Below are 15,782 nucleotides of genomic sequence, written 5' to 3'. Positions count from 1 at the left end.
TAAAAATAAATACAGAAATTACTCATAAGAAAGCACCATACATTATTTTATTTTAAGACGGAGTTTATATCACACACAATATTTGGGCACTTTTGTTTCTAAATTATAAATGAGAAGCACCAAGAGAAGTGTTCAACCCTGAACATTTAATTTATCAACTGTTTCCAGCATAACAGCAAATACGCATTACGAATACACAGACCTCTAAAAACAAAGTCAAATATGCTAAGCAGAAATTTGTTATCCACCCAAAATGCCATGCCATGTAGTACTGTCACTGGTTCCCTGTATCTTATGCTGTGCAGATAAAAACTCACTGCTTAGAAAATCAATCCTGCTTAGCGATTAAATCCCTGCTTACAAAATTATGCACTTTACAAGGCGTCGTGATTGCGGATAACACTTGAACCCTGATGTTCCCAAATAAAATCGCCTTCACCACTTGTATAACATCTTTATCAGAAAATTATTTTTGGGCAGACTTATGGTGGAAGTTTTTTAAACTTTGGATGTTTCTCAATTTTTCAGCGACAGCCAAAAGCTGAAGTTTTTATCCACTCAGATTTTCCTTTTTGTGTAGCGTGCACAGTCAGGCTCCTACCATGATATTCTTTAATAAGGGAATAACAGTGCGAGGACCCGGTCTTCACTGCGTGGTCTTGACCGGGTTTGTGGCTAGCGCTGTTAACTTACAGAGCCGTAAAAAAAATTACTGCAGATGGACACAAAATTGGACATAAAGTGGTTAACTTCGTAACACCTGCCTCATAACGGCCAGGGCAAGTCCGTTAAGTCGACCGACCCACCCAGCCCAACACCTGCCTCATAACGGCCAGGGCAAGTCCGTTAAGTCGACCGTTCCACCCAGCCCAGCATCTGCCTGAAGAAGACTCATAATCAAGGCCATCATGGCCTCGTCGTCCCCACCGGGCGGGGCTCCTGGGGTAGACCCACCTCCTCCTCCCCCATCCGCATTGCCGTTGGCCGAGGGTACACTGTGGGTTGTGCTGTTGGTCGTCATGGAGATGAGTGATGACATTTGACCTAGGACAGGGTTTTCTGGGGGTCCCTTTGATGCAGTCGACGTCATGACCTGGCTTGGGGAGGGGGATGATCCAAAGTAACTAACCTTCTCCGTTTGAGGTACTGAAAGTAAAAAAACATTTTAAAATGTTTTTTTTTAAATCAGGTAAAATTAAAGCCATTGGACATATTTGGTTAACAGTATTTTCCAAAGGCCCACACTTCGTGTATCACAACTTATATATAAAATAACAAACCTGTGAAAATTTAGGCTCAATCGGTCATCGGAGTCGGGAGAAAATAACAGGAAAACCCACCCTTGCTTACGCACGTTTCGCCGTGTCATGACATGTGTTTAAAATAAATCTGTAATTCTCGATATCGAGAATTGATAATTGTTTTAATGTTTTCTCAAAAAGTAAAGCATTTCATGGAATAATATTTCAAGAGAAGTCTTTCACCATTACCTTCTGTTAACCCTGTAGGTTATTTGTAAATCTGTGAACTTATTTTTTTTGTTTTTCTGTTCCGAAAGTGTCCAATGGCTTTAAGTAAGAATCTATCAACAACGTCAAGCATTCTGCTAAAGACGATCAGAGCATACTTATTGAAGTGTTAAGTTGTCAACCACTGGTTCTTTTTAGAACCAACACCACTAAAAAGAGTCAAACACACAGTGGAACTAAAAATGTCACTTAGTTAAATATAAGGTATAATTCCCGACAACTTTAAAATTTGAAATCTTTTAAACTAAAAATAAAATCAAACACTTTTGAGCTCTGGCTATGCTCGGTGGTCATAATGGGTTGATGTGGCTGGCTGCCAAAGGCGCCCTTGCATGCCTGCGTTGAAGCTGCAATTCAGCCCTTAGCTGCGAGTAAGGATGATCAGCCTGCCAAATTATTAAAAATGACAAATTTCCTTTATTTTCTGCTGTCGCCTTACCTGAAGCTGCTTCAATTGTCCTTTCTGTCTGTGGTGTTGATCGAGATCCATTCAACATGACATCGCTAGGACTGTTCATCCCATACATAGAGTCATTCCTAGATACATCAAAAAATAAAAATACTTGGTCAATATTAACCCTCGCACTGTTTGACCCTTCATTATCATCCACTGTGGTTTGATTGATGAAACTATGCGAGCCTGCAATATGATATCATGTGGTGAATGCATCTAGACAGTACACAGTCAATCCTCCTACTATTGGACCATTCGTACAAAGAGTCATTCCTAGACACATAAAAATAATAATACAATGACTTGGTATTAAACATTTCAAAGTTAACCCTCCAACTCTAAAGATAAACTTTGCCAGCCTGCAATACGGTATCATGTGGTGGATGCGTCTAGACAGTACACAGTCAACCCTCCTACTATTTCACCATTCAATATCATCCACTATCGTTTTGAATGATAAACTATGCCAGCCTGCAATCTGTCATGTGGTGGATGCATCTATACAGTACACAGTCAACCCTCCTACTGTCTGATCATTCAATATCATCCACTGTGGTTTTGAAGGATAGATGCACTACGCTAGCCAGCAATCTGTCCAGCTAGCCAGCAATCTGTCATGTGGTGAGTGCATCTACACAGTACACAGTCAACCCTCCTACTATTTGACCAATCAATATCGTCCAATCCACTGTAGTTTTGAATGACAAACTATGCCAGCCTGCAATATATCAAGTGGTGAAGGCATCTAGACGCCAACCTCGCAGCCAAAATTATACTGACCATCAAAACTTTTTAACCTGAAGACGACTTACTTCTCATTTTCAAGGATTTCTTCTGCAATCATCCGTCCGATTCGACCTGCACCAACATGAGTGTTGACTGGTACTCCGGGAATAGACGGTCCCTTGGATGATGAGCCTGCTGATGATGAGGAGGAAAATAGGTCTTGATTTGGGATTGAACAAAGAAAATTTTCCAAGAGAGGCATTTGAACCAACATACTCTGGATTAACATGCAGGATGTGGCATGGACATTCTGTACCCCAATACGGCAATCTATGTACAAACTTCTTCGGATAACGCCCTCTTTTGAATCATCCTCCTCCAGCCCATGTCAATTTCCCATATGGGAGACAGAATCTCTGGCAGACAGATTTACCAGGGACTCCGGCGCTCTACTAACTGAGCTATCTGGCACTATTTGGCGGTCTCCCTATTTTGCCAATATCTTTGTTCTATGAAAATTGTTCAGTGAGGAGCCAGCAGGACCAGGGGTCGATTTCACAAAGAGTTAGGACTAGTCCTAACTTAGGACTTGTCCTAGGAGATATACAAATTACATGGATAGTCCTAAGTTAGGACGCGTAACTGGTCCTAACTCGAGATAAGACTAGTCCTAACTCTTTGTGAAATCCACCCCAGTTAGCTTTTCATTCCACCGGTCTACACTTTCTATAGCAAGCTTTCCACATAAGTTAGCCAGATGAACCACTAAATGGCATAAATTTGATGAACTAAATACTTTGTTGAACTAAGTTTTGGTCTCAAAGGTATGTTTTTAGACAAAAAAGGTTTAGCAGGACTAAATGATACTTGAACTTAAATGGGACTGTTTCCCTTTTGGAGTTGATAATAAAAACCTTGTAAAACAATTATCGGCTTAGAATTTTAACTGGTCCTCATGTGATTTACCTGGCCTTCAGCCAGCAGACCACTGTTGAGGGGGAACACTTAAGAACAGCTTTGGAAAACTTTGGGAAGCCCACGCCCTTCTTTGGAATGGCACCGCCCATCTTAACCCCTTAACGCCGGTATCAGGCCTCAATGCCCGGCTTTTACACGCATGACTGCATAGCAGCCTTTGTTTGCCCACAGCTGTACAGGCCACAGACTGCATTCCACGGCTTACCACATACAAAGTCCACAGCATTCCGGACTAGATTAGCGGCCATAGCCGCCTTCCACTTTCAAAAGGGACCACACCCATATTGCATCTTACTCACCCACATCACACACCATGTTTTCAACCAGAGAGCCTTTGTTCCCTGCATCATCGGCTTCTTCTTTGGCATCCGAACTTTAACGAACCACAAAGATCAAAATTAACACGATCACGCCAGGAACTTTTTCCAGCAACAATTCTAAATAAAATGAATCTGTCAGTTTTTATAATCATTTATGTTGACTTTTAAAAGCTTTTCTCAATAAAGAAACTCAAACTTCAGGACGCCTAGATAGTATTCTACATTGTCCGTATTCGTTCAAAGTAAACTTGTCCAGCTGAAACTCTTGGTGGCAGTGTTTTTAATCCCTGCAAGTGGACACCATACTACTAATTTATTTCACCATCTTCTTTCAAAACGAACTTATCCGCTGAAACTTTTAGCAGTGTTTTTTTTTTATTTTTAATCCCTGTATGGAATCCTTCCTACTTTATTTGACCATCTTCTTGAACAAATGTATCCCGCTGAAACTCTTGATGGTGTTCTGTATTTTGAATGGGCAACGATGAAATAAATGTTAATTAATAATTAATAATTTTGAATCCAGTTATTTGTGACATCCTCTGCTTTAGTCTCAACTACAAACACAGTTCTACATATCTAAAACTCAAGCCCAACAATGGAAGTGGAATGGTGAAGGGGTTCAACAACATCACTAACTTGATGAGTGTGTTTGTGCAGACGATATACTCGACATCTTTCGTCCACGGATTGCGGAAACAGAACATTTTCGTCCTCAGTTGAACAAAGACGCCATTCTTAGCTCTCAGGCGATACGCATTGGTCAAAATCTTCTCCTTTCCTATTAAGACTGAAAAGGTGACAAATCACAGAAGAAAGTGTGTTTGAAAAAATGCACTCAGAGTGTCTTGAACTCGATGAATCTTAGAAAGTTATGTATCTTCAGGTCAAGTGAAAAGAGAATTGCATAGTAAACCCTTATAAGGTGCCTAATAATTGGGTCTCTAAATTCATCACTGCAATAACCTATCTTTCTGAAAGTTTGTATAATTATACTCAGCGCCTTGATTACCTTGTTTGGTAGATACATGCGCTATATAAGACGTCGATATTATTATTAGTAGTAATTTTGAAGGGAAGATCATCTGAACAAATAATCAAAAAAACAAACCTGCTTTATGACTTTCCGCCATTTGATGAATATCGTCCGAGTGGAAATATTCATAGCATGAGGTCCCCAGAAGCTCCTGGGGCAAGTATCCCAACACTGCGGTGGCTCTAACAATCCATTGAAAAAAATGAAATATCAAATTTTTGATCTTACATGCTCTACCAACTGAGACCGCCAACATAGCTCAGTTGGTAGAGCCACGGCACTTTAATCCGGTCATTGTCAAATCTCGCTCTAGTCAATTTTTTTTTGTCAAACCTCAAATCAATTAACTTAAATAATTTTCTGACTGGCTTCTGACTGGCACCCCCGAACAAAGATATTGACAAAATAGGGACACCGCCAATATAGGGCTAGATAGCTCAGTTGGTAGAGCGCCGGCACGTTAATCCGGAGGTCGTTGGTTCGAAAACCCACTCTAGTCAATTCTTTGTTCAACCCCAAAAATCTTTTTAAATAATTTTCAAAACCTCACCTCTGATCCACGAATGTATACTTTCCATCGATGGCATGTCTGGATACAAACTCAGCAGGCTGTGCCAGATCACTTTCGTTACGCGACGGCTGTGGCATTTGAATAGGCTGTAACGGAAGAAAAACAAGGGTCAGGGTTCAAAGTTCAAAGAGTGTTTTATCTGCTTTGTTTAAAGGGTCTATGTCACTTTTGTAGTACAAAAAACACAATGTCCACAGATTTACACAAAACTTACACAGTTTGAAGATAATGATAGTAGAAAGCTTCCCTGAAAATATTACGTGCTGAGGTGCTGTAGTTTTGGGGAATTGAGTAAAAACATGTCATACAAATATTTTTCGTCTCAGGAGACGAAATTTTTTTTAATCATTTACAAACGTATTTTCATGAATTTTTTTTACTCATTTCACAAAAACTACAGCACCTCAGTAAGTAATAATTTGAAGGGAAGCTTTCCACTATCATTATCTTCAAACCCTGTAAGCTTAATGTAAATCTACGGACATTTTGAAAAAGTACCTTTTCACACTGTATCTCTTATCCCCCTGGAAGACAGCCCTGGGGAGACCCCAAGACCCCCACAGTTACACCCCCGCACTTACACACTGTCCCTGCCTAGCTCCCTTTTCCACAGGGTTCCAATTATATGTTTCAAGAAAACCCTGCAGCCGATTTCACGAAACTACGTAAGTCCACTTGCGCAAGTTGCGCCATAAATGTTGCGCAAGTGGACTTTAGGAGTTGCGTATAGTTTTGTGAAATCGGCTGCTGGGGTTTTACCAATACCCCTACTCCAGAGCATAATATATCTATATACGTTGTTCATTAGAATTCAAAACACGAAATAAAATAAAAAAATAAAAATAAAAAACCTCTGTGTCAATGTACTGCGAGTCACAGCCAACTGACTGCTATTGGAGTAACACCAGCCGTCGATTTCACCAAACTCATCCTAACGTAGGATTAATCTTAGGACTTGGTACGAGTTAAAGTCCGTATCAAAAAGCGTAGGATGCATTGAACCCATCTTAAGTTAGGACAAGTTGCTCTTCCTAGAAAACTAGCTATCTTCGAGAAATCATGAAATCGTTTCGTGAAATCGGGTGCAGAGTTCTTACCCTTGCAATAGCGACGAGGCAGCTCAAGTTACATCCATCGTTCTCATTCTCATTCTCCATCCCGCTGCCAAAGTTTGCCAGGGGCCAGCTCTTTAGGTACCCTGTGCAGTGTATGGTGATGTAATTCTTCCGATCTATAACAAATAGATAGAGCAATGTGAAACTGTTACATCTATGAAATAGACCTTTATCATTGGGTGGCCATCTTGAGTTTTTTCCCATTCAAATCAAGGTAACCAAACTGAGGCTGGAAGGAGAAATAGTCTGGTTCCTCTTTTGTGCAAGGAATATTAGCATCCGTTACTGTAATTGATCCATGGAACATGACCAAGATGGTGGCGGTAAGCAGAGCCATGAAATTGGGCCCCGATCTTCTTTGGGAGCCATGAACCAAGAGCTGGAACCGGTCTGCAAGACCGTTCCTTCTTTGAGAGTCCAAACAGTTGGCATTACCTGAGCCTTGCTTTAACTGCTTCTTGGATGACATCTGGTCTTCTTCCATCTTGGCCATCAACACTTGATTGAAAATCTTCATCCTACAGAAGAAGGACCTTCGCGCACCGGAGAGAAGCCGAGGAGGAGACGTGATCACTTCAGTCTTGAGCGGCAGACCAGCTGTTAATGGCAATGTCATAGAAAGACACATATGAAATAACAACAACAATGTGAAATGGCACGACCATGTTTCTGAGAAAGTTGTAGAGCCCGACCAGGGACCAATTTCATTGCTCTTCTTACAGTAAGCAAAGAATCAGCGCTTATGGGAGGCAGGGAATTCTGGGTTTACGTCAAGCGTATTTCACAAGTTAGCAGGGAATGTTTGCTTGTGCATGTGCGTACTCCACATTACTAGGCATTCTTCATTATACAGCTAGCGCAGACATTTGTCATGGTCGTAAGCACAGAAACTCTTTATTTAACACTCAGACTGATCTTGTTATATAACAAGGCATCAGGATGTTGTCGTCTCATTGACATAGCTGTGACGGGTGATATAAGGGTCTTCAAAAGAGATGGAAAAGACCCAGAAGTACCAAGACCGGATGGTCAGGGAACTTTGTAAGATTTGGCAGTTGAAAGTGAACGTAGTTCATGTGGTGGTTGGAGTGCTTGGCATCAAACCGAAAGTACTTGGGAAACATCTAGATGAATTAGGCACAACTGTGAGGGTACATCTGTTGAGAACAGCGAAGCTCTCTGTCTTTCTTTCGACCCCACATTTAAATCTCACTCACTTTTTGCATCGATGAATCGCTCCCTGGGAATGAGACCAGAGGATGATAGTTGCTCTTTGACCTTTGACATGTCTTTTGGATGCATGATGTCAAACAGGCTTTGGCCAATCAGATGTTCCTACAAGAAAAGAAGACAAAAATTGACATTTTAGATGTCTTTCTCCGAGACCAGTATTCTCACTTGGTGTATCCCAATATATTCATAAATGAACAAACCTGTGAAAATTTTGGCTCAATCAGCCATCACTCTAGTGCTCTTTACTAAGTTAGTTTTTACAAGTGGTTAAATTTTGGAGTAATTACCAAAGGTGTACGCTCACTCTCCAAAAAGACAGCACCACCCCCCCCCCCGCCCCGCCCACTCTATGTGCCTCTTGAAATTAGATTCCATCTACTCCAGTGATTTCAAATTAGCGGCGAAATGAGTAAATGATTTTAAGACGTACCCTGCTTATGTTCAGAACATGAGACACTGACTCTGAGACGTAGTTCATCCGACCTCGATCGCAGCTAACAACAAACAGGAATCCTTCTGCAGCCTAAATGGAAAACAAAAAGAAAAAGAATTTTAAAGACATTGAACACCTTTGGTAATTGTCAAAGACCAGTCTTCTCACTTGGTGTATCTCAACATATGCATAACTTTGTTTTGCACAGCAACTTTTTGTGCTTGAAATCCAGATTATTACCTTACTACTAAAAGTTACCCACATATCATGGACCCACCCCTATCGCCTTATTAGCATTACATTCTTACCTCCAAAATAAGTCTTTTCAGCTCGTCCTCGGCCAGGAAGGCTGGTTTGAAGTTTGTTTCATTAATGGAGCTCACAGTTCCTACTCGTACCATAAAATAAATACGACTAATAAGAAAGACTGAAACAACACTTAATGAAAATCATAATACAGCTCACTTTCCTACCCCCCCCCCCACAAACAAAAATAAAAAACTATAAAAACAAACTACAAAAAACAAGAACAATACATTGTACATACAAATAAATACACCTTTTTTTTATATAACAATTTAAGAAAAGTTAGTAAAATAAAAAATATAAATAAACAGATTTATAAAAATTTGTAAAAGTTTGTTTTCTAACACTTACTTGGAAATGTTATGAAAGAATGTTTCATAAATGATGAAATCTGCACATTTTTTCAAATCTAGGCCCGATTTCAAAATACTGTTTCTAAGCAAGAAATATTACTCAGCAAAATAACATCGGGGCACCAAGTTATAAAAATGTAAATTGCATGCCTCCTAAGTGATATTTATTTTGCCAAGCAATTTTTTGTGCTTGACAAGCTTGTTGAAACTAGCCCAACCACTTTAACAGTCTGGTACCTTACCTCGTAGTGATTTGACATGCTGTACAGCCATTCGCAGGATTGTTAGCTTGTCTAATTTAGACTTCATAGAGTTACATGTAGGCACCATACCGCACAGTTCTTGAATGTAAGCATTCATTTTCTCTCGACGCCTCTTTTCAATTTCACTATGGTTTTGTCTTTGAAAAATGCAAAAAACAACAACATTTAAAGTAGTCTGATAGATTACTGGTTGAGTTCATAATATGTTTTTTATTTTTTTATATTTTCATCTGAAATGTCATTTTCGAGAAAACTGTATCGGTAACCTTAAATGGGCAACAGCTGATTGTTACAACTGAAATTAAGGACAATGTGATTACTTGCTGAATATTGTGAGGGCAGAGATGGTTCTTGTGATTGATTTAGCCGAGTAGCGCATATTAATGTTGCACAGGCTGCATACTCCCCACCAGGGAGTTGAGATGGTTTAAGGAGTGATTTAAGGCCCAGTGACCAGGGGTAATAATGTGAAGCGCTTTGGGACGCCCTCCGGGTGTGAAAAGCGCTATATAAAAACGGGTTATTATTATTATTATTATTATTTTTCACAATTTTTTCCTCTGATTCACACAATAGACTAAGCCAAAAGAATTTAGAGTATTTTTGACCAGGTTTGATTGATTGAATTTATTTAGATTAAAATACAGTAAGAACACTTCACAATGCATGCACAACATCAAAAGGTTAAACAATGGAAGAAAGAAACCAAACTTGAACACAAGAAAGAAAAACTGCACACAATTATCCAAGGATAACCCCCCCCCCCCAAATAATTTTGAGCACACGCGGGTCCTTACAGAAAATAGAAATACACAAAAACAGACATGTAGCCAAGAGCACAAAGGTGATTCATAGAAAAACAGAGAAGACAGACAAAAGAAACTCATAATTTAAATAAGTAAATCATTCAAAAAATATTTTTAAAATAAAAAGCACCAATGAAGTGAAGTCATAAACTAGAAGAAAATAGAAGAAAAGCAGTTAAGAAAACTAAAAGAAATTGAAAGGAAGATTTCTTGTACCTTTTATCTTCCTCAGATGTGTATCTTTCACTCCCAATCTCATCATCACTCTCCTCTCTAAGACGTAAGATGGGAGGGGAAAATATAATAAGTGAAGACATTACACCTAGGCAAGGTCTAGGTTGCTTTTTCGAATCAATTCTCGATATCGAGACTAACAGACTGGGTTTTCCTGTTATTTTTCTCCCGACTCCGATGACCGATTGAGCCTAAATTATAGCCTAGGTTTGTTATTTTATTATTATTATTATTATTTATTCGGCAATTCACATAAAAATACAAAAATACAAAAATTTTATACGTAAAGGATAAAGCTTTTAAAAACATATATATATATAAGTTGTGATACACGAAGCTCAGGCCTTTGGACAATACTGTTTACCGATGTTGTGCGATTGCTTTAAGATAAGAGGAGTTTTACTGCAAAAAATAGAAACAGCCCCAGGGTTTAGAAATGACGTCAAGTCTTTCATTCAAGTGTGCTGAGAATAATAAGACACTTCAACATTATCTCTAAGATCTGTACATTTATCATGATATGCAGATAACTACAAACAACAGTCTGATTGAGAGGAGAAAGGCTTGCAGGTAACTATAATTAAAAAATGTGGGTACTTTTTGTAACATAAAACACAATGTCCACAGATTTACACTAAACTTACACTGTTTGAAGATAATGATACTAGAAAGCTTACCTAAACATATTACTTGCTGAGGTGCTGTAGTTTTTGAGTAATGAGTAAAACAAAGTCACGAAAATATGTTTAAGTACATGCTAAAATAATTTTCGTCTTACTGAGTGACTTGCTTTACTCATTTCTCAAAAACTACAGCACCTCAGCAAGTCAACATTTTTAAGGGAAACTTTCTACCATCATTATCTTCAAACCGTGTAAGTTTGATGTAAATCTGTGGACATTGTGTTTTGTGTCCTAGAAAAAGTTCCCTTTAAGAGGGGTTTTACTGGAAAAAAATAGCCTCAGGAGCTGATCGGTTACTGAGTTAAGATATGACGTCAAGTCTTCCATTAAAGCCATTGGACCCTTTCGGTAAACAGTGTTGTCCAAGGCCCACACTTTGTGTACCACAACTTCTATATCAAATAACAAACCTGTGAAAATTTAGGCTCAATCAGTCATCGGAGTCGGGAGAAAACAACGGAAAAACCCACCCTTGTTTCTGCGCGTTTCGCCGTGTCATGACATGTGTTTAAAATAAATCCGTAATTCTCGTTAACGAGAATTTATATTGTTTTGCTGTTTTCTCAAAAAGTAAAGCATTTCATGGAATAATATTTCAAGACAAGTATTTCACCACTACTTTCTGTAAACCCTGTAAGTTATTTGTAAATCTGTGAACTTTTTTTTTTGCTGTACCGAAAGGGTCCAATGGCTTTAAAGTATGCTGAGAATAATAAGACACTTCAGCTGTACCGGGTAAATTTATCATGATCACTACAAACAACTCTATTAAGAGGAGAAAGGCTTGCAGGCAGTTATAGGGACTACTTAAAGACAGTGGACACTATTGGTAATTACTCAAAATAATTATTAGCATAAAACTTTTCTTGATTACGAGTAATGGGGAGAGGTTGATAGTAAAAATATATTGTAAGAAACAGCTCCCTCTGAACTGACGTAGTTTTTGAGAAAGAAGTAAATTTCCACGAATTTGATTTCGAGACCTCAGATTAAGAATTGAGGTCTCAAAATCAAGCATCTGAAAGCACACAACTTTGTGTGACAAAGTGTGTTTTTTTCCTTTTTTCCCAAATATTATCTCGCAACTTCGACGACCAATTGAGGTCAAATTCTCACAGGTTTGTAAAATGTACGATGTTGAGATACACCAAGTGAGAAGGCTGGTCTTTGACAGTTACCAATAGTGTTCAGTATCTTTAAGAAGTAGAAGCTGGAGATATTTATTTATTCAAGATTCTATGAATAAATGTATGATGATTCTTTTTTAGGGTAGCTATTCTAAATGTAAATTTTTGCACAACATTAATAATTTATTTTTCCTGCTTTCTGAACAGGATTTTCTAGAAAATTGTTTTAGAAAGTGGTTCAAATTTGCTGAAAATTATTGAGTGTTTTTAAGACTGTTTACACTTTATTTGTATTTATTTGTTTACTTACTTTTATTTTTTATATATTATAAAAAAACTCATTCTTATTTTACTTATTATATTTAAGAATTAATTTGTTTACCATAAACTGACAAATCTGTACAGGTTTGAGATTGATCTGCCATCTGAGTTACAAGTAAATAGTGAAAAACCTATTACACATTAATTTGCATGCCATAGATGCAAAAACAAAAATTAATACACTCTAAACGCAAAATAAGATTATTTATTTCTCATCAAATAATATGACGTTTCAGAGAGAAATATTTCAAGGGATGCTTTCTACAACAATTATCATTAGAGAGTGTTCACAAGTTTAATGTAAATCTGTGATCTTCTTTCTTTCTTTTCAATTCTGTAACATTCATTTAAAGCCATTGGACCCTTTCGGTAGAGAAAAAAAAAAAAGTTCACAGATTTACAAATAATTTACGGGGTTTACAGAAGGTAATGGCGAAAGACTTCTCTTGAACTATTAGTCCATGAAATGCTTTACTTTTTGAGAAAACGGTAAAACAATATAAATTCTTGTTAGCGAGAATTACGGATTTGTTATAAACACATGTCATGACACGGCGAAACGCGCGAAAACAGGAGTGGGTTTTCCCGTTATTTTCTCCTGACTCCGATGTCCGATTGAGCCTAAATTTCCACAGGATTGTTATTTTATATATAAGTTGTGATACACGAAGTGTGGGACTTGGACAATACTGTTTACCGAAAGTGTATAATGGCTTTAAGAAACACGTGTAATAAATATTAACAATAAATGCAGCTTACCCGAAGAAATCCGAGCTCTCCATGATTTGATGCCTTGATAACTCCTACAGGTGTTTCAGAGGTTCAGTTAGCTAACACAAAAAACAGTTTCACTCCAAACCACAACGGGCATCCAATGCTGTCAGTCGGAAACAGTGTTAAAGTACCACGCTCTCAAGAGGTAATAGACACCTACATTGAAACCATAAGTACATGTTTCAAATTAAAGGAACTGCATGTCGTCGATTTCACAAAATTCTTCCTAATTTAGGAGTAATCTTAGGGCTAAGGACGATTTAAGTTCCCAATCCATAGACGGTATAGGACGCATTGAACCCATCCTAAGTTAGGACGGGTAACTTGTCCTAACTCGAAATAGGATAAATCCTAGCGTTTCGTGAAAACGGCTGTAGTATGTGAAAGATGAGTGTAAAAACTGTTGTTGTTCATTTTGTACTTGACAAAGCGTTTATGATTTTTACACTTATTTCTGTATATTGTTTCAATTGGGTTTACCACCCATCCATAGGGAATTCACAGGCCAATACAAAATTATTTCATTTTACCAAAAAATTCAAAAGGTAACAATCTGTAAAAATTGTTGGATCCAATCATTTCAACGATTTTTTACAGGTGGTAGAAAAGAAGTAAGTGTTGCTGCGTCATGCAGTTTACGGGGTCAACCGCTGCAATGATAAATAATTATGAGAAGATTGTGTAGGCGCGAATTCCTCATTTATTTTTGCCAAACTAACCTACAACGTCAAATTTGAGAATTTCATGGGAGCAGTCTTGCGCTTATCATTCAACGCTACATACCAATCGTATCCAAGCCCAAACGTTTGCGTGTTTAGTTACCACAGAGTACAGTTTATTGGTTGAAGTTGGATCTTTCCCACACCCAGGAAATAGAGATTAGAGATTATGGGTAAAGTTACAACAAAAATTGAAGTGTTGCATAGGTCTTAGGGGGCCTACTAACCTTGAGTTCAAGTCTAAACATTTATATAGAATGGTTTATTAAAAAATTGCATAAGCAGCCACATGCTGAATTGCAACAATTTACAATAAAAAGGGTAAACAATACAAAATTAAATAAAAAGTTATACAAATTACATTAAAATTTGACATTAGAAATTTCCTGATAAAAAAAAAAAAAAGGACATAACCAGTTTGGAAATAAAAAATATGGAAATTTGATGGAAATTTACTTGGCAGATTTGCTACCGCGGTGTATTTTGTCATGCACGACTCGCGCACGCATCACCTATACTTTGTGTGGGTTCAACAACGCCCTCTCTTGATATTTTGCTATTCGCGATAAACCATACAAAAACCTTCTGTTTTGTTCTGTTTAACTAACTTAGAGAAGATCTTCTTGGAACTGTACAAAAGTGAGCAAACACTATTTGCGACCCCCGCCTCCCCCCCACCCCCAGCCTCGCTACCATGGGCAGCGCGCCAGATCGATACCTCTCGTCACTTACCCCTGAGAGGGATGTACTGGAAAACAACGCTGATTGGCTTAGGATATCGGTTATGCATTAGATGTCAAGTGCGTGCGCGCGTAGTTTTGTACGTTCATGGAGCAATAAACTAGTACATTTGATCACGCCCACGTTTTTATGACACAACCCGTTTTTTAAAAACAAAAACAAAATCATTCTTTAAGACGAAAGACATGCGTGCGCGTGTAGAAAATATTGAATAATGAATATGTACGCTCATTATGGCTCATTTAAATGTGCTAGCAATAGCACATTAAATTTGCCAATTCCAGGAGTTATGATTGAGCAAGGCATGTTGGGAAAAAATGGCGCTGTGAGATCGATCACACCTGGGAAGGAGGTTGCCCCACCCCCTCCAGGCATATATATATAGCTCCATGGATTTCTTTTTAGACCCAGTAAACTGAGGGGATTCCAACTGGGGCGCTGTATCCTTTGTTATTCTAAAAAAATTGGCATCTTCCCAGAACAATTTTTTTTTAAACAGTGCCCCAGTTAGGCCTACTGGATCTGCTATTCTAAACCAAGAAATATGCACATGCTCTCTGTGCTCAAAACCAATTACCTTTTCAATTAATGAATTATATATGGACATAAAAACGGGATAAATTAAAATTTGAAACAACAAAATTTGTAATTACTTCACATCTCTATTAACATTTACTTCTCTTTTGTTTTCATCTCAAAGCGCATATATATAGACTTCTCTGTGAATGGTTCATTTTTAATATGTTACAAAACATGCAATATCCCAGATTTTCTCTCACCACATTTCGTCCTTTTCCACGATGACTTTGTTACCTGACGAAGCTAGATGCCATTTCACCAAACAACAAAAACAACTCGAAGATTTTGTTCAGCAGACCGCAGACCTGTCACCTACCTCCGTCACCTCGCCCGGCTGATAAGATTGCACTGCGGGATGGTTGAGACCATTTGAGACGATAAGATTAGATTTTGCTCTTAGAAAAGGAGTGGTTCTCCACGAAGGTTTCTGGCACCTTTTTCAGTGTAGCTGATTTATAACCAAGTTGTTTTATCGAACTCT

At 38.2% G+C, this 15,782-nt stretch overlaps 1 protein-coding gene across 3 annotated transcripts; it reads right to left on the bottom strand.

Moving 5' to 3' along the window:
• Nucleotides 1-739: 739 nt before the first annotated feature.
• On the bottom strand, nucleotides 740-15,768 carry LOC117305167 (aryl hydrocarbon receptor nuclear translocator-like protein 1). 3 transcript variants are annotated; one of them, XM_033789966.1, is made up of 16 exons: nucleotides 15,502-15,768; nucleotides 13,248-13,418; nucleotides 10,340-10,396; nucleotides 9,297-9,454; nucleotides 8,704-8,786; nucleotides 8,393-8,485; nucleotides 7,947-8,064; nucleotides 7,165-7,326; nucleotides 6,712-6,845; nucleotides 5,594-5,700; nucleotides 5,119-5,225; nucleotides 4,647-4,797; nucleotides 3,987-4,060; nucleotides 2,796-2,904; nucleotides 1,969-2,066; nucleotides 740-1,146 (listed from the first exon to the last, which is right to left on the bottom strand). In XM_033789966.1, the coding sequence occupies exons 2-16, from the start codon at nucleotides 13,268-13,270 to the stop codon at nucleotides 824-826; spliced, it is 1,797 nt and encodes a 598-aa protein (XP_033645857.1). In that variant the 5' UTR covers nucleotides 13,271-13,418; nucleotides 15,502-15,768; the 3' UTR covers nucleotides 740-823. The 3 variants fall into 3 exon arrangements, with proteins under 3 accessions (XP_033645857.1, XP_033645859.1, XP_033645858.1); XM_033789968.1 differs by having other exon boundaries at nucleotides 2,796-2,901; XM_033789967.1 differs by having other exon boundaries at nucleotides 8,704-8,783.
• Between the last annotated feature and the right edge of the window lie 14 nt (nucleotides 15,769-15,782).

Source organism: Asterias rubens, chromosome 22 (assembly GCF_902459465.1).
Source record: "Asterias rubens chromosome 22, eAstRub1.3, whole genome shotgun sequence".
Taxonomy (NCBI): domain Eukaryota; kingdom Metazoa; phylum Echinodermata; class Asteroidea; order Forcipulatida; family Asteriidae; genus Asterias; species Asterias rubens.
Note: the sequence above shows the minus strand (reverse complement) of the source record. Positions and strands in the feature narration are given on the sequence as shown.